This window comes from Mobula birostris, chromosome 2, assembly GCF_030028105.1.
Source record: "Mobula birostris isolate sMobBir1 chromosome 2, sMobBir1.hap1, whole genome shotgun sequence".
Lineage (NCBI taxonomy): Eukaryota > Metazoa > Chordata > Chondrichthyes > Myliobatiformes > Myliobatidae > Mobula > Mobula birostris.
In genome coordinates this window covers 154,804,644-154,824,714 of record NC_092371.1, presented here as the reverse complement: position 1 = coordinate 154,824,714, position 20,071 = coordinate 154,804,644, and the positions used below count along the sequence as shown (strand labels likewise).

At 39.6% G+C, this 20,071-nt stretch overlaps 1 protein-coding gene across 1 annotated transcript in view; it reads right to left on the bottom strand.

The window, feature by feature from the left end:
* rims1a (regulating synaptic membrane exocytosis 1a) overlaps positions 1-20,071 on the bottom strand; it is a 479,607-nt gene that overhangs the window by 225,293 nt on the left and 234,243 nt on the right. The window contains exons 13-15 of the mRNA XM_072250401.1: positions 19,086-19,216; positions 5,644-5,815; positions 4,100-4,253 (exon numbers count right to left, since the gene is read on the bottom strand). Of these exons, the coding sequence (XP_072106502.1) occupies positions 4,100-4,253; positions 5,644-5,815; positions 19,086-19,216 (457 nt within the window). The remainder of the gene's footprint in view (positions 1-4,099; positions 4,254-5,643; positions 5,816-19,085; positions 19,217-20,071) is intronic.

Sequence of the window (20,071 nt, the reverse complement as noted above, 5' to 3'; positions counted from 1 at the left end):
GTACCATAAAAAGCTAAGGAGATGGGATTGTATCATGCAGAACCCTATTAGAAACAGCCTAGTCAACTAAAATCCCATTGTTTTTTTTTTGCGACAAAACACTCTGTGACTTTTTACTTTCCTGTCTAATACCTTGGTCAAATTCATATAGACCATATCAAGAGAATGGATCTCATCAACTCTTGTTCTTGACTCATCAAAAAATAGCTCAGCTATCTAAAACAGGAGGGCCCAATGGGTAAGATAATTAGAGGGGGACAGAGGAGAAATTTTTCATCCAGAAAAATGTTGGAATCCGGAATGTGCTGCCTGAGGGTGTGATGCAGGATGGTACTCTCACAACACTTAGTAAATACGTAAAAATGCACTTGAATCACCAAGATATAGCTGACTACAGACCAATGCTGGCAAATGGGATTAGTATACTACATAGTAGTTGATAGTTGGCATTGATGTGGTAGCTGAGGACTGGTTTTGGTGCTGTATACTCTAAATTTATATGACTCTAAATTTAAGTGTTAATGAAACATAATCTTCTTTTAACAAGGCCATACTGATTGTCCCTGAATAACTTGTGTTTTGGATACAGGAAGATTAATTAGTTGGTAATGGATTATAATGTGGGACTAACTGAGGCTACTTTCATTTTTCAGGTGGTATGGTGAATCTAAGTATTTTTTAAACTGATGTGTAACTAGTAAATGATAGTGTGGGTCTGGATTTGCTAATATACAAATAGTGTATTGACCTCTATTGCAAGGGATTGAAGTACTAGATTGCTGTACAAGGTATCTGTGTCGACTTGAAGCACCTTGTGATAAATCTCTGTAGTTGAAGACATGTTTCTCTTGGAATCAATTCAATGTACACTTGTTTGATTGATTCTTCGAATGAAGGAGGCCTATAGTTATTGCAGTTCAGTGCTCTATTGGAAATATACAAGGTTGGTAGATAGCAAAAGACAGCTTCCTCCAGCTAGACATCTAGAAGTACAAAGTCTCGGAATAATGGACCAGAAATTTAGCATTAAGAAGAGAAGTTTCTTAATGGTGAGGATGTTCAGCCACTGGAATCAATAGATTTTTAGATGCTAAGGGAATCAGAGGATACTGATCTGAGGAGGGGAAGTGAGTCTGGGACAGGAGAATGGCAGAATAGGGCTGGAGGAGTGGCCCACACTTGCATCTATTTCTTGCAAATCTTGTATCGTTTATACAATCTGTAATCTTGAAAAATCAGAAGAAGATTGCAAATGCTGGAAATCTGAAATAAACAATGACTATCTTAAAATTTGGACTATGGCAAACACCAAAAAAAAATTGAATCAAGCTAGTTGTTAGCATTCCCAGTGACATTCTGCACATTATGCCAAACATAATCTGAAGTGAAATAGTGGAAGGAGCTTGGGCTTTCCTTTTTAAAATTCAAATATTAATAATATTAAAGTCCATTACAGGTGTTCAAGAAAATTAGTTCTAGTTAACTGGGTATTTTTTGATGATATGACAGAAAAACAGATGATAAAATTTATATTATATACTTGAACTTTTAAATATTAAAATATGTCAATGGAAAAAATTAACATAAAATGTAAAAAGGCAAGTATAGTTTCAAAGGAGCTCTAAAAGGATGTCATTTTCATTTATCAGAGTAGAGAATACAAAAGGTATTATCTAAACTAAATAGTGTTTCATTGCTTTTTGTGAAGTATTTATTAAGTATGAAATCACATCTGAAAATATATTCAGTATGTCAGAAATTTTTTGCCTTGCGCTTAAAGAGAACATTAATTAGATTATTTTAATCTACTGGTAAAATAATCGTGAAATGAAAAGGATAGGTGTTTGTATGCTGATAACCCAAAATATTTTGGGGACGATTGTCTTTTTCCATGGCTTAACATTTTAATAAAACTTAAAATATCATTTCTCATGATAAAGAGAAAATCTTATTTTAAGACCAGCCTAATGGTAAATTTTACCACATATTTTACACGGTAATTTCAAGTAATCAAAATACAGTAACTGAGGAGATTCCTTTTAAACACGCAATTGCAGACTATCACCCAATTGCCTCTTCTTGTTAAAGTGCAAACACCACAGTAGCCTTTAAATTCATGTCCCTTTTCTTCCAGGTCACATTCCCTCCATTTGTATTTTGGGCCATGCAACAATACAGAACCAGTTCGGATTCATTTAAAGAACATCTACTTAAATATATCAGAGGCTAATCTAGCCTTCTCTGCTTTTCAACCTGACTGTGATTGATCTTTTTCCTGTGCTTTTTATCCTGACTTTGGCATTTTACATAATTGAGTCCACCAGCAGTTTCAAGCTTCTCACCAGCAGATTCAAGCTTTTCTCCAGCAGGTTTACTGGCTTTTTCCTTCCACACACAATCTTACCTCTGGTGTCCCTCAAGTCCTCCCTGTCTCCCATCTCCAAGCTGCCCCTCAGCAATGCTGCTTACCATATGGAATCTATTTCCACAAGAGTTGGCAAATCTTCCTTTCTTTTCAAATCTTTTTATTATTATTATCCAAAATTTACTGGAGTACATCGAAGTAAGCAACACTTACAATGTCTCAAGAAAAAAACATTATTATAAAGACTGAAAATATTTTTGGTGATGGAAAAAAAAGAGAAAAGAAACCCTACTAAGCAAGAAAAAGTGTGGAAAAAAAACCCCATTAGGTGTTCAACCCCAGAGCCATGCGTCATACAAAAGCTTCTAAAGACAGAGTTGACGTGGATAGGCTTTTCCATTGAGAGTGGGGGAGATTCAAACAAGAGGACATGAGTTGAGAGTTAAAGGGCAAAAGTTTAGGGGTAACATGAGGGGGAACTTCTTTACTCAGAGAGTAGTAGCTGTGTGGAACGAGCTTCCAGCAGAAGTGGTTGAGGCAGGTTCGATACTGTCGTTTAAAGTTAAATTGGACAGCTATATGGACAGGAAAGGAATGGAGGGTTATGGGCTGAGTGCAGGTTGGTGGGACTAGGTGAGAGTAAGTGTTCGGCATGGACTAGAAGGGCCGAGATGGCCTGTTTCCGTGCTGTAATTGTTATATGGTTATAAACATCAAACCGCCAGCAAAAAAAAAGTACCAAAAATTTACAATTGGATCGTGGAGGAAATCTATCAATTAACTCAAATGATAACGAGCAAATGAACCCCATCCTTTCTCAAAATCAAACACAGGCTCAAAGGTTTGACTTCTAATTTTCTCCAAACTAAGACATAGCATCACTTGAGCAAATCTTAAACCTTCTTGCCAACTTCAGTGCTAGATGAGCAAATAATTCCCCCTTCCATATTTTGGAAATATTAAAGCCATCACAAAATCTATGGCAACTCTTTAAAATTGAATAAAACTGCAAGCTCACAATGGAGGTATCACTACAATCTCTCAGCTTCACCTTTGTGCACCACAAGGTGGCAGTTCATAAGCTACAGATAAAAACTTAACCATGCCTTTATTGTGTTCTGAACAATGATTTCAAGCTCTTCTGGCTGATTTTCCAACTCCTATCTCTGTAAACACAAATTCATCCAAAACTTATCTGTCCTAGTCCCAATTCACATTAGGTTCCTTCAGTCCTTGCATACTGCTAGATATTGATTCCTGATTAAGCAATATCTAACTTTCACAAGACTTGTTTTTATTCAAATATTTAATGTCCTCCAGCCTTAAAATACACTGAATTATCTGCCCTCTTCTCATTCTGCCCATATATTCTGAGCTCCATCATCTGTGCCCTCGCTTTCATTTACTGAAGGTATAACCTCTGAAAAATACTTTATTTGCCTCTCTGACACTCTTACCTCTTCTGAGATTCTCTTTAAAACTTACTTTTTCTTTTTGATCAAGCGTCTGATGAACCCTTCATGGGAAATGGTATCATTTCTTGTGGAAATACATTCCTGTAAATCACCTTGTGATATTTTGCTTCAATTAAATCAAAGTACAAGTTGAAATTGCTCTTCTCATTTCAATTAACATTTAACAAAGTTAACCAAATATTTTTTACATTTAATATTTACGTTAGAATGTTTGCGGTTTCCTGGATTCGCAAAGGGATTATGTTAATCAATCACCTACTTTGTAGCCTTTTACTGGGACTTTCCCCATGGACATGCCTCCGTGGCATGTAGGGTGATGGCTGGGGCAGAGGTAGTGAAGATACGTCATGTGTCTGAAGTTTATACCAGTGTGGTTCATCATCCAGCAATGCCGTCTCCAGCTCTATAAGGATCTGAAAAAGTGCAACAATGTCATTTGCAGCAGTCAACCAACCAAAAGGCTGTAGGGAAATTTCTGAGAGAGAACTGGATAAAGATTGAATTCAGAACGGGATGTGGATGATTATAAACTTAAGTGACAGATAGAGAAAGTCTTTTAGCAGGGAAATTGGGAATTATATAAATATCAGGGCAAGGAAAGTATCCAATGAATTCATTATTGGAAGCATGTCACCACGCTGCCTTGTGAAAACACCAAGGTCATTGTCCTTTTAAGTACTGAGTACTGTGATTCTAAAATAAGGTATCTGGTTTATTATTAAAATGGACATTATTATACAGCAAGTACTTTCTGTCTAATAACCTTAATTAGTATTATGCATGAATACTTGTCATTGTAAACTGTGAGGCCAGATTTTTCTATTCAGTTCTATAATGTCAATGGTTATAAGGTAATTTCAGATTATAGTCTCTGAAGAGAGACCTTCTGAGATCGCATGTTGAACTCCTTCATCTTCTCATATAAAACACATATCATCATCAGCTGTCCATGAGGAATGCCATGAATCATTTTTTTTCATATTAAAATATTACATCTCATATCTTAATTTAAGCATCACTGGAGTGGTGGCTGCCGTTTAGGGAGAATGTCCTTTTGACCACCATTTGGTAAACTACTTTATGAACTGGTTTTTGCTTGGGGATACTGTAGTTTGATCAGTGCAATTGAAAGTCAACATAACATGGTCAGAGATCATTTCCAGATAAGAAGCAGTTATAAATTGTTTACTTGGTTAGGAGAAATGGCAGATTTGTGGAAAGAAATGCCCTATGACCTGAAGTAACCTCAGCCCAGTGTTTGGCTGACCAAGATGAATTGTTGATGTAGGGAGAACAAGAAAGTGGCATGAGACAGGAGTCTAGTTGGGTCAGATCCAATAAGAACCTTACACAAACCAGTCAAATAAGCCTGAGCCAATTAAATCAAAACATGACAGTCTGTTCTGATTTTTAAAAAGGATAAGAACAGAGGATTTCAGACGTAGAAGTAATGAAAACTCCATAGACCAACTATTGTGGAAGTTGATGACTTCACATTGAAACATGAAATAACACTGGAATCAAGAGGAAAGCCTGCCCAGTGCGAACTCCTGTTCCCAAGAACTTCACCTTCTCTTCTTTGACTAATTAGGGATTGTCAGCTAAACTTAGTGGGTGTGTGCAGAGATATTTAGTATTGTATGCTTGGTTTAAACTGAACTGAACATGTTAACTGAACCAATAAAGGTAATTGTTAGTTAATATAGATTCTCTTTGTGCCTAACCAATTATTATTGTCATGGGTGGAAAAAAGGAATGCTTTAATAATAATAAACCCAGGTTTAAAGTGTTCATGTATTTTACCTCTCCAAGAAATCCACTTTCTTCTTCTTGCACTCGGGGCTGATCCCACAATGTGATTTCTAACATTCGTTCTCGAAAGTCTCTTCGATGTACATGAGAATAGATAAATGTTTGGTTCCATTTTGGCTCTAAGCTTCTCTTGACTGTTTTGGTCCTCCTCTTACTCTTGTCACTGCCAGTTAAAATACACAGCTCAATTTCAGTTGCCAACCGATATCAAATAACCAAGTTCAAAATACAAACCAAGTCAAGTTCTGCATTTTCAAAGTGAATTATTCAAAGAGCTCTGAATTTTTAAAGAAGTCCTGAAAAGCCATAAGTTATGTATGTATGTATTTATTTATTTATTTAGAGATACAGTGTCGTACAGGCCCTTCTGGACCAATGACCAATTTAACTCTAGCATAATCAACAGGACAATTTATAATGACCAATTAACCTGCTAAATGGTACATCTTTGGACTGTGGTAAGAAATTGGAGCACTAGGAGGAAACCCATGTGGTTACGGGGAGAATGTACAAGCTCTTTAGAGATGGCAGCAGAAGTGAACTCCGAATTCTGATGCCCTGACTATAATAGTATTACACTAAATGCTACACTACGGATATTTGCTGACGATATTGACCTAGATCTAGCAAATACAATGTCAGCAAAGCCAGTGATGTGCCGTCACTACAGCATGACACTCTCAGTATCCACAGGATTTCAGCACGTGTAGCCTGTTACAGGAATCCTGAGGATACTGTGCATAATTCAGCATTCCTCCATAGTCAATGCTGCTCGCCAGAATCAGCAACTGAAATACCAAAAACATCAGATAGTTATAAACCAATAAGATATCTTGGAAAGTTAATACTTGGTAGAATATGCAATTGGCATACTGTAAATGAACAATAAACAAAATTCTAAAAAATCTCACTTTATACTTTTGTTTAATTTCCTCACACAAATATTTCAACATTAGACAAAATATTCAAAAGTTAATTTATGATTGTTCAGCTGGTCAAACAACCACTCCTCTCTCCCCATCATTCTCAAAATGAGTGTCCCCCAGGGTTGTGTGCTGAGCCCGCTATTATACACTCTGCTCACACATGACTGCATGGCTAAACACCCGAGCAACCACATCACCAAGTTTGCTGATGACATGTCAGTGGTGGGGCTCATCACCAATAACAATGAAACAGCTTACAGAGAAGGGCCAGGCAAATAATATCTTCCTCAATGTCAAGACAAAGGAGAGTTCAGGAGAACTCGCACAACTAACACCCCCTTTACATCAGGGGCAGAGCAGCGGAAACTGTGAGCAGTTTCAAACTCCTGGGAATGCACATCATACACAACCTCTAATGATCCCAGAGCACACCCTACATAGTCAAGAAAGCTCACCAACACCTTTATGTCTGAGGAGGCCGAAGAGATCTGGACTTTGCACATCCACACTCACATCACTCTACAGATGTGAAAGAGTGTACATTCTGATAAGCTGCATCACTGCTTGGTATGGAAACCACAATGCAGCAGACAAGAAAGCTCTACAATAGGTAGACAAAAGTACCCCAAAGTATCAATGGCACCAACCTACCTGGCATCAAGGAGGTATGTAGAGAAAGGTGCCAGAGAAATGCCAGTAACATCATGAAGGTTCCCACGCACCCTGTATCATAGACTTTTTGTCCCCCTCTCATCAGGGAGGAGGCTACATAGTATCCATGCCACGACCACCAGACTCAAAATGGTTGGTTGGTAAATTGATGGAAAAGATCCTGAGAGGCAGGATTTATGAACATTTAGAGAGGCATAATATGATTAGGAATAGTCAGCATGGCTTCGTCAAAGGCAGGTCGTGCTTTACAGACCTGATTGAATTTTTTGAGGATGTGACTAATCACATTGATGAAGGTAGAGCAGTAGATGTAGTGAAGATGAACCTGACAGAGGTGTATAAGATGATGAGAGGCATTGATCATGTGGATAGTCAGAGGCATTCTTCCCAGGGCTGAAATGGCTAGCATGAGAGGACATAGTTTTAAGGTGCTTGGAAGTAGGTACAGAGGAGATGTCAGGGGTAGCCATAGCCCTCCATATCCCTACTATCCATGTAGCTATTCAAACTCCTCTTAAACGTTGAAATCATGCTACCACTTGTGCTGGCAGCTCAGTCCACACTCATGACCATCTGAGAGAAGAAATTTCCCCTCATGTTTCTCTTAAACTTCCCACCTTTCACCCTTAACTCCTGACCTTGCTCTTACATCCTATTGCTCTAGAAATAAATGCAAACATATAATTTAACATTTAGCGAAGGTTTGACATGACATCTAAAACTTTGACAAACTTCTATAAAGGTGTAATGCAGAATATATTGACTGGCTGCATCACAGCCTGGTATGTACACACCAATGCCCTTGAATGGAAAATCTTATAAATCGTAGTGGATATGGCCCAGTCCATCACAGGTAAAGCTGTCCCACCATTGAGCACATCTATAACAGACTTCGTCACAGGAAGGTAGCATCCACCTTCAGGAACCCCCACCACCCAGGACATGCTCTCTTCTCATTGCTGCCACCAGGAAGAAGGTACAGGAGTCTCAGGACTCACACCACCAGGTTCAGGAACAGTTACTACCCTTATCCATTAGACTCTTGAACCAAAGGGGTTAACTTTACCCAACTTCACTTGCTCCATCATTGAAAATTTCCCATAACCTATGGACCCATTTTCAAGGAATCTTCATCTCATGTTCCCAATATTTATTGCTTATTTATTTACAGTTATTATTTCCTTCTTTTTGTACTTGCACAGTTTATTGTCTCTTGCACACTGACTGACTATCCAAGTTGGTGCAGTCTTCCATTGATTCTATTATGGATTTATTGTGTATGCCCACAAGGAAATGAATCTCAGAGTTGTATATGGTGACATAAATGTATTTTGATAATCAATTTGCTTTGAACTTTGAACATTGCATTTATCTTCCTCACCAGTGACTCAACTTGCAAGTTAAGTGGTATGGAATCCTGCACAAATACTCCCAAGCCCCTTTGCACCTCTGATTTTTGAATTTTCTCACCGTTTAGAAAATGGTCTATGCCTTTATTCTTTCACCAAAGTCATGACCACACACTATATTCCATCTGCCACTTCTTTGCTATTCTCCCAATCTGTCTAAGTCCTTCTGTAGACTACCTAACTGTCCACCAATCTTTGTATCATCCACAATTTTGGCCACAAAACCATCAATTCTGTCATCCAAATTACTGACATATAATGTGAAAGAAGCAATCCCAATACCGACACTGCAGAACACCACTAGTCACCAGCAGCAAACTAGAAAAGGCCCCCATTATTCCCACTCTTTGTCTTTTGTCAGTCAACTTATCTTCTAGCCATGCTAGTATTTCCTGTAATACCATGGGCTCTTATCCTGTTTAGCCACCTCATGTGTAACACCTTATCAACAGAGCCAACCCACACCCTCTGTCTACCTGTCTGTCCTTTCAATGGAATGTGCATCCTTGGGTGTTAAGCTCCTCTTTCAGTCATGACTCAGTAATGTCTAGAAGGTCATACCTGCCAATCTCTAACTGTACAACAAGATCATCGACCTTATTCTCTAAACTGTGTGCATTTAAATATCACACCTTCAGTCCTGGATTCAGCACCTTTTTGACTTTGCCCTCATGTTACACCTCAACTCATCCCTTGACTGTAATTATGCCGTATCATCCACCTGTCCTCATATTTGCACACCCACTGCTCCATCTTCAGCCCTATCACTCTAGTACCCATCCTCCAGCCACATTATTTAAACCCTCCCCTACAGTAACAAACTTGCCTGCAGGTATATTGGTTCCCCTCAGGTTCAGGTACAGGTCATATCTTCTCCAGAAGAAATCCCAATGATCCAGAAACTGAAACCCTGCCCCCACACCACTTCCGCAGCCACTCATTCATCTGTACTATCACCTTATTCCTGCCCTGACTAACACATGGTATTAGGAGTAATCCAGAAATTACTACCTTGGAGATCCAGCTCTTCAACCTCTTCCCTAACTCCATACTTTATACTTTACACTTTATTGTCGCCAAACAATTGATACTAGAGCGTACAATCATCACAGCGATATTTGATTCTGCGCTTTGCGCTCCCTGGAGTACAAATCAATAGTAAATATTAAAAATTTAAATTATAAATCATAAATAGAAAGTAGAAAAGGGAAAGTAAGGTAGTGCAAAAAAAAAACGAGAGGCAGGTCCAGATACTTGGAGGGTACAGCCCAGATCTGGGTCAGGATCCGTTCAGCAGTCTTATCACAGTTGGAAAGAAGCTGTTCCCAAATCTGGCCGTACGAATCTTCAAGCTCCTGAGCCTTCTCCTGGAGGGAAGAGGGACGAAAAGTGTGTTGTCTGGGTGGGTCATGTCCTTGATTACCCTGGCAGCACTGCTCCGACAGCGTGCGGCGTAAAGTGAGTCCAAGGACAGAAGATTGGTTTGTGTGATGTGCTGGGCTGTGTTCACGATCTTTTGCAGCTTTTTTCGGTCTTGGACAGGACAACTTCCATACGAGGTTATGATGCACCCTAGAAGAATGCTTTCTATGGTGCATCTATAAAAATTAGTGAGGGTTTTAGGGGACAGGCCAAATTTCTTTAGCTTTCTTAGGAAGTAAAGGCGCTGGTGGGCCTTCTTGGCAGTGGACTCTACTTGGTTGGACCAAGTCAGGTCATTTATGATAATGATCCAGAAGAACTTAAAGCTTCTGACCTGTTCCATTTGCGCACCACTGATGTAAATGGGGTTGTGCGGTCCCCTACTCCTTCTGAAGTCAACAACCAATTCCTTCGTCTTGCTGACGTTGAGGGATAGGTTATTGTCTTCGCACCATGCCACCAGGTTCTTAATTTCCTCTCTGTACTCAAACTCATCATTACCCGAGATACGGCCTACAATTGTTGCGTCATCAGCAAACTTTATATATTGTGTTCGATGAAAACTTGACTACGCCATCATGGGTGTACAGTGAGTACAGCAGGGGGCTGAGTACACAGCCTTGTGGAGCACTGGTGCTCAGAGTGATTGTAGAGGAGAGCTTGTCCCCTATTTTTACAGCCTGGGTCCTGTCTGTGAGGAAGTTGAAGATCCAGCTGCAGATCTGAGTGCTAAGGCCCAGGTTCCAGAGCTTAGGAATCAGTTTATTTGGAATGATGGTATTAAAAGCATATACTCACTGCACAGAACATCTTGCTCCTTTCTACCTATGTCACTGGTGCCAAAGTGCACCACAACCTCTGGCTACTTACCCTCCCTCTTGAGAATCTCTGCAGCTGTTCTGGGACATTGTGGACCGTAGCACCTGGGAAGCAACACACCAACCTGGCGTTGTTATTGCGGCCACGGAATCTCCTGTCCGTCACTCTAACTAATGAGTCTCCTATCACTATCATCCTGCCTAACCTTACCCTGCTGAGCCTCAGATAAGGTCACAGTGCCATTGACCTAGCTCCTGCTACTATGCCCTGATAAGTTATCCCCCCATACCACAGCAGTTTCCAAAGGGTATACTTGTTGCTGAGGGGAATGGTCACGAGGTATCCTGCACTAACTGCTTACTCCCTTTATGTCTCCTGGTGATCACTTACCTACTACATGAAGCCTACACTCAGGATGTGACCACCTCAGAAAAAGTCTCATCTATGAGGTTTTCAGCCACCTGGATGGTCCTGAGTACATCCAGCTCCAGTCCCTTGGCCTTGTCAGTCAGGAGCTGCAGTTGATTGTAATTTCTACAGATGTAGTCATCAGGGAGACAGTCAGGTACCTCGAAATCCCACATCTCACAAGATAAACATTCTACTGCCTGAATTATCACCCTGCCTATACTTGCTATTCCTCTAACTTCTCAAGCTTAAATTCTAGCCTCTGCCTGTTCTTTCCTAAACCTGTTGAGCCAAAACCTGACCACTTTAACACTGTCCACTCCAACAACGGCCAGTCCACTTACACCTCGCTTCTTTTTATTGGCCCCTGCCAAGTGCCTAAGAGATCGTTACGATTGCAACCTGCCAAAAAGTTCTGAAAGGCCAAGAACCTTGTGCTGCCTCACCAACAAATTATTTTTCACAATGATTTTAGCCCGCAGAAAGTCCTAACAGCCCCCAGTCGCTTTTTCAAACCTGGTTCATGAAGTCACAAGGAACTGTTTCTAACTCACTTTGCGATGTCCCGCTGCATAGACAAGTCCTAACAGGCCCGAGTCGCTTTTTAAACCTCCTGTGCGAAGTCTGCAAGGAACTGTCTCCAACTCACTTGCGATCTCCCACTGCACAGACAAATCCTGACAGGCCCCAGTCACTTTTTAAATCTGGCGCGTGAAGTCCACAAGGAACTGTCACAAACTCACTTTGCAGTCTCCCTTTGCGCAGACTTGTAACACATTAAGTTACATTTATCAATTTGCCCACACTCATTCTCGTATCTCTGTCACAAAGAATTGGCAACAATCATTTAATCTTATGTTCAGTTTCATCTCTTTAAATTTGAAGGCTTAGAGTTTAATGAGGCAGTTTCCATGCTGTATAACGCTCTGATTCTAAGTCTGCTTTAGAGCTGCTGCCTCACGGATGGAAGTGTGCCGAGATCTTGCCATCAGTAAATGGGATTGAAAAAGAAATCTGATGAGTGGTATTAATACAGTGGGCTGAGAGATGTTCTTCTGTGCTGTGTGACTATCACTATGTGCAAGGTATCTGAATCTTATAGACTCTGTTAAGTCAAAATGCTGAAACTTAAGAGTTGTGAAATTTTTGAGGTACATTTCTTTACAATATACACAACTTACACATAATCAATGTGGACCAAAATGAAATATGATACCAATGCAGTTCAATTTACAATCCTGAAGAAAGTAAACAAATATACATTTATACATTCAGTGGCCACTTTACTATGTACAGGAGTGAAACCTGGTGTGTTCTTCTGCTGCTATAGCTAAGCCACTTCAAGATTCAATTGGTTGTGCATTCAGAGGTGCTCTTCTACACACCACTATTGTAATATGTGGTTGTTTCAGTTACTGTTACTTTGCTGTCAGCTTGAACCAGTCTGGACATTCTCCTCTGACCTCCCTCATTAACAAGGTGTTTTCAACCATATTTCAACTGCACTTTGTAAACTCCAGAGACTCTAGAGATGACAGTGCATGAAAATCCTAGGAGCTCAGCAGCTTCTTGGATACTCAAACCTCACCATCTGGCACCAGCAATCATGTAACAGTCAAAGTCACTAAGATCGAATTTCTTCCTTATTTTAATATTTGGTCTGAACAACAAGTGAACCTCTGGAGAATGTCTTTGTGGTTTTGTACTGTAACCTCCTCACCAGGTTCATATGCAAACTTGGCTCATTAGCTGGCTTTGCCATGTGACTCAGTGATGAGAAGGCCATCGTTCATAAACAATATATGTCTCGGGTTGGTATGATTTGGGGTTCAACCAACCGGGAACATTGTGATCAATGGAAAAGAATACAGTCGGCGGTTTGGACCGAAACCCTTACGCAAGACTGCCCAACATGTCAACTGTACTCTCTTCCTAGATGCTGTCTGGCCTGCTGAGTTCCACCAGCATTTTGTGCATGTTGCTTGGATTTCCAGCATCTGCAGATTTTCTCTTGTTTGGGAATGTTGTGATGTTCCAATTATAGATCATACACCACATACAATTATAAAGAAAGTATATTTACCAATTTCAGCTTTACTAAACAGTAGGAAAGAGAGAAGAAAAAATAATAAAAGGGCCCATTACAGTTAAACCTGCACAATGTGCACATAAAGTTGGAGCTCATCCTGGAGTTGTCTTTTACTCACAAACTGGACCCATGATCTGTGTAAAGGCATGTACCACATTCCGAACTTTCTCAAATAAAGTTCTTGGGAGTATTGGCTGGTTCTTCCTCCTTGGAGCCATTCATCTGCACAAAGCACTCACAGCATTCTCGGCACCTTCCCTCCTGTCCTCTCCGCAACTCCCACCAAAAAAGACTCCAAACCAGACCACTATCTGTCACCAAACTTTCTCTGCTCTCTCTTGAACTTTCTCCCAACTGGCTGGCATTACATTCTTAAGTTGAAGTTAAGGGCTTCTTATCTCTAGTTTTTTATCACTATAAACATTCTACCAGCAGGACACACTGCTTTTGCAGAAACTGCTAATATGAAACATCTACAGCACAGCAGTAGAAATCTTAAGCAGGGCATTACAGTACATTGAGTTGGTGTCACATGATTGGCTGACTAGATATTTGCATTTACAAGGTGTACAGGTGCTTCTAATGAAGTGGCAACTGACTGTATATCCCATGGAATATTATAGGCAATAAAGCATATCTGAGAGTGGTCACCATTGCAATATAGGAAATGCACCTGATAAATGGTGTACTGCATGTTTCCAAAATAAAAACGGTACCCAAATACCGTGGCGGGAGGAGAAGAGAAGCAGCGCGTCGTGCATGCGCAGCCCGCCGATGAAAAATGATATTGTATCTGTTAAATAGGGGCCGTGGACAATTCTGATTTGATGAAGATGGATGTGAAAGCACAGAGGAACATCTGGAAAAATTTCTGAAACGCTCGTTCACTGCTGTCGTTACTGCGTGGTCGGGAATCTTTCAGCGGGTAGGCCTCAAAATCCCCGGCTTTGCCTGCTGCTGGTGACCGAGAAGGAGGTCAAATCGTTCGGATAGCGATGGCCCTCAGTACTCGGTGTCGGACAGCTGATCAGAGCTCGAAGTTTTCAGATGACTCAGAGTCGGACCGTGGTCGGGTATGGCAGGGAGAGTTTTTCTTCCTTCTCTCCGTCTGTGTGAGATGTGGGACATTTGAGTGACTTTGAACTTTACTATGCTCATGGACTTCTTCATCAAGTTATGGTATTGTTGCACTGTTGTAACTATATGTTATAATTATGAGGTTTTGTTAGTTTTTTTTCATTTCTGGTCTGCCTGTGTTTTGTGATATCACACCGGAGGAAATATTGTATCATTTCTTAATGCATGCATTACTAAATGACAATAAAAGAAGACTGTGTGTCTTCATAATCTAATCTAAATAGTCAAATTTAGAAACATTAATTGAGGATAGAAATCCAAGAAATTCCCCGCCCTTCCTTGAAGTGATACTGTGGGTGTTGGAAGAGCAGGCAGAGACTCGTTTTAATGTCTCACCAAAGAATGGCAGTCTGATAGAACAGCATTCCATTAGTACTGCACCAGGATCATTCTATTCATTTCCTTGGAGTGGTTCCTAAGAGTCATACAGCATGCAAACAGGCTCTTTGGCCCAATTCACCCACGCTGACCAAGATGCCCATCCAAGCTAGTCTCATTTGTCTGTGCTTGGCCTGTAACCTTCCTATCCATATATGTCCAAATATATATGAAAAGTTGTTGTACCTGTCTCAACTACCTTCTCTGATAACTCATTCCATATATGTACTACCTTCTGGGTGAAAAAGTTGTCCCAAGTTCCCATAAATCTTTTCCCTCTCATTTTTTATATCTATGTCCTCTAGTTCTTGATCCCGAAATGCCAGGGAATAAAAATCTGAGTGTATTCACCCTGTCTACACCTCTCATGATTATATACACCTCTATAAGATCATCTCTCAATCTCCAACACTACAAGTCCTAGCCTGTCTGACCCCTCCCTAAACTATGTCCCTCAAGTCTGACAACTTTGTAAATCTTTTCTGCACATTTTCCAGTTTAATAACAAGGTGATCAAAACTGAACACAAAACTTCAAGTGCAGCCTCATCACCATCTTGTACAATCATAACAGGATCTCCCAGCTTCTAAACTCAGTTTTATTCCTACATCCCCGAAACACACCTATTTATTAACTAACTCTTGTAAACTGCCTCTCAAGTAAGTGCTAAAAAAAAAAATCAAAAGAGGAGTTGAACACATGAGAGAGTTGATGCATATTGGCTCTCTGTGGTGGAAAGAATGCACATTAAGATAGTTGATGCACATTGGCTGTCTGTGGTGGAAGGAATGCACATTGGCTCTCTGTGGTGGAAGGAATGCACATCAAGGTAGTTGTTGCACATTGGCTCTCTGTGGTGGAAAGAATGTACATTCAAGTAGTTGATGCCAAATTGTGAATAGTATTGAACATTGCAATCGTAAGCCAACATTGACACTTCTGATCAAATAACAGAAGGAAGGTGATTGATGCAGTTGCTGAAGATGATTGGGCCAGCATAGAACCCCAAGGAATTTTGGCAGATTTAGAAGTGAATTGTGGCCCACCCCATTCCCTCTGAAATAGCTGGCCAAGCCACTCAGGTGCACTTCAACTGCCAGAAGACATAGTAAAAAATGGATTGACCATCAGGTATTGACTAGGCGTCAAATTTGAGCAATCACAACAGTATATATCTTTGTGTGAGGTGTGACTTCAACCATTGGAGTATTTTTCCTTTGATACTCATTTACCTTGATTTTACCAGGATAATCTGAGGCCACACTTTGCCAGAGATCAAAGGCAGTTACTCTCCAGTCATGCCAAGTGAGCAAATGGAATACACTCTCTGAGAAAGTGGTGAAAGTAAAGTTGTTGGTAGCACTTATGAAATGACTAGATATTGTCCAGGCATAGAACACTATAAAATGGGATTAAATATGGAATTGTTCACAATGATCATCATGGATACGGTGGTCTTTATGGCCTGTTCATGTATGAATGACTATGACTCTGAAGGCTGTGCTTGACTTATTGTCCACCTCCCTGATTGGCAGTAAGTTCCAGATCATCATTTTCTTCATTAAAAAAGTTTTTGTCATTTTTCCCAGATAATTTTCCCCCTGATTTTAAATCTGTGCACCTGACCCCAAAATATCTGGTAATAGGAACAATTTTTGTCTGCAAATCTGCCACAACTTGTCAATATTGATTGAGAGAGACTAATGAAGATTCTAATTTTAATATGAAAGGAGCGAAAACAGTTGAAGATTAAAGAGCAAGAAAATGAAGGAAATCATCACTGTAATGAATAGTAACTCGAGAGACCGTGAGATAACAATGGGAGCTTGATATAAACATGTATTCCTTTTGAACACAGAACACATGTGATGCCAACTGCCATTAAAATGACAACAAACATGTCAAAATCAACCTTCTTCGACTATCATAGAGCCAATTTCTTTATTTTATGAAAAGGTATTCTGTGTGACACAAAACATGGCTGAATACTTCTGATTTCTTCAGAATGGAGATTCTGTTTGAATTTGTTAGTTGAATCCATTTTGAAAGCATCAAAGGATTTATATAAATATTATATTAAAATGTGATGATTTTGCTAATCTGCAATTTTTAAAAGAATATTAAGTTTTGTCTTATAAATTCCAGAGTTGAGTGAGAATCGATGTTATGTGGTGCAATACTGCCATCTATTGCTTAGGATTGACAACAAAATCCACCAATGCCTCCACAACCTTCACCTGAGATGTGTTTCATATTAACACTTCAATCTTGACATCAACCTCATTGTCTATTGAGTAGCAGTGATTTCTGCCTGTTTGTATGCATCAGAGATATAGACAACTACTTTTAAGCACTGGAGAGGCATGACCAATGCTATCCTTGGAAAATCCTGCAGAGTTCCAAGTACACCAATGTCAATGCCCTATTCAAGGCTCACATATCTCGCATCAAGACTCCCAAACCATGTACTCTTCTCCGATCTTTATATTGCAAGAAGTTTCCCAAAGGACAGAGATAATGCTTCAAAGAAGTGTTCTAAACCTCCTTGAGAAAATGTATCATCTTCATTGACTCATGGGATTCGCTGTCCAATCTGCTTAAACTGGCAAAGAAACATTCAAGAAGGCATTAAGCACCTCGAGGCTCTCGGATGCAAGCATGGAGAGGTGAGCATAAGCAGCTAAAAGGAGTATGCAAGAACCCCATCAAGCCATGTATCTGCCTCCTCAAATTCTATCTGTCCCTCCTGTGACAGTTTCTGTAGGTCTGGTGTAGTATCTTAAAACTTACAGAAGTAAGATGAAGGCCAGTTTTCCTCAAAGGAGAAAAAAATTACGTATCACATAGTTAGCTAGAAATGCAAAGGGTGCATGCAAAGATTTCATGATAGCATTCTTTTGCCAATATTAATAAAACCAATACATTCATGTATCACCGCACATACATCTTTCTAATTTAGATTAATCTATTCACTTTAAAAAATGTATCCTACAAAATTCTGAGCTTATCAAGGCTATGGATCTGGCTTGGGAATTGTGAACCTTGCTCCGGTTTGTGTATTAACCTGGTTGCCAGGGAGAATTAACTTGGCCAATAGGAAATGAACGGTGGCAACTTGAACAGGAACATCACCAACATCCTGTTCTGGCCCAACCATGTAGATACCCTGGGCAATAAAGTACACAAGTGTTCCTACTATCTCAGGAGGCTAAAGAAATTTGGCACCTCACCAATTTTTACAGATGCACCATAGATAGCATCCTATTTGGAAGTATCACAGCTGGTCTGCCTGAGACCATAAGAAACTGAAAAGAATTGTGGATACAGTTCAGCACATCATGAAAACCAGCCTCACCTCAATGGAGTTTGTCTACACCTCTTCCTAACTTGGTAAAGTAGCCAGCATAATCAAAAACTTCACACATCTCAGACATTTTCTCTTCTTCCTCATCATATCGGGCAGAAGATACTAAAACCTGCAAGCAAGTACTACTATACTCCAGGACAACTTCTATCCCACTGTTAAAAGACTACTGAATGGTTCCTTTCTATGGTAGGTAGACTCTTCACCTCAGAATCTATGTTGTTATAGCCTTGCACCTTATTGTCTACCTGTACAGCATTTTCTCTGTAATATATTATATTGTGCATTCTGTTATTGCTTCTTTGTTGCCTTTCCCTTGTACTACCTCAATGTACTGATGTGATGAAATGAACTGTATGGATGACATGCAAAACAAAATTTTTCACTCTATCTTGATGCATGTGATAATAATAGCAATTTAACAATTTAATGGCTAGCATTATTCAAAAATCCTTGTGTCCTTCATAAGATCTGACCCTCAATGTGTATATGGAATTTCTGCTCAATGCAGGATTTCGTAAATTTTATTCCATGTAAAGTTACAAAGCAATTTGTGACAATCTAATGGGAAACAACATCTACTGTGATAACCCATTGCTGTTTTTCAATCCTTTCGATCTAGCAGGATGGATAAGGGCTTTTAAACATGAGAGCCAATGTTTGCAAAACAGATAGACAATTGACTTTTATTCTAATGAAAGCAAAGAAATAATTGGAGATGTAACAACACTATGCCTAACACATTAGCACAAATGTATGCGCAGCTAAAATTCAAACACAAAAGTTAAAAATTGATTCTCAATTTTCACCTTCGATCTGGAAGGAAGTACATTTTTACATAAGGATTCCTGGGCCGGCCATCCCCGCGGGAAGGAAGCTCTGTGGCTTGTAACACATTAACTATCAGCTGGTGGCCTACTTTATCATACCAGAGTTTCACCTGTGAAAACAATGCATTTTATGAAGTCTATGCATCATGTGGAAACCTCTTTGTTTAAAAAAATTACATAGAAAAATATGAGACTTTCAGTACATCTTATATTCTTGCAGTTGTGTCAATAATGCAGGCACTAAATATTAGTCGCCATTCCTTCAAATTTTATTCTGGCAAGATTATTAATTATTTTTAACAATTGTCCAGTTGCAGATTTTTCAAGATGTAAGGACCCATTTACTTGAGTAGAAATGTCAATTCCAAATCATCTCCTATTAATAGGATTTGCAAATTACCTGATATTAGTATGAATACCATCTGGGCTCCATTAATTAATCATGATCAGCCATCAAATGGCTACATCTTGACATTAAGCTGTGGGGCACTAGCCTCAGATGGCTTCAGATATTTCTTGCATAGAATGGCATACAAACATTTTAATTTGGCAAAGGATCTGCTATGTCCTATGAGGGTCACTTCTTTCTCCTCTTCCTGAGGTGTTGTCTCTTTTTGAGGTACCAACCATTCGCAGCGATACTGGTGTCCCCTAAATAGGTGTTTTTCATCTCTAAGCCAGTTTGGTAATTATTGGTGTATTATCAAATCTAAATTCCAGTTGTGGTTTCCTCTGACTGACCTATGGAGAGACTATTTTAAGTGGTGACCTTTCATCAGAACTTTCTATTTGCAATGAAGGGCCAACAACCTGCTGCTTTAATTGTCTTTTTTTCTCTCTACAGATGCTGCCTATTCTGCTGAGTTTTTTATGGCAATTTCTGTTTTGATTTAAAATTTTTTGTAACTCTTTTTGCATTCAGACCATGGAGACTTTCTAACCCTGGTAAGGAGACAGAACTCTAG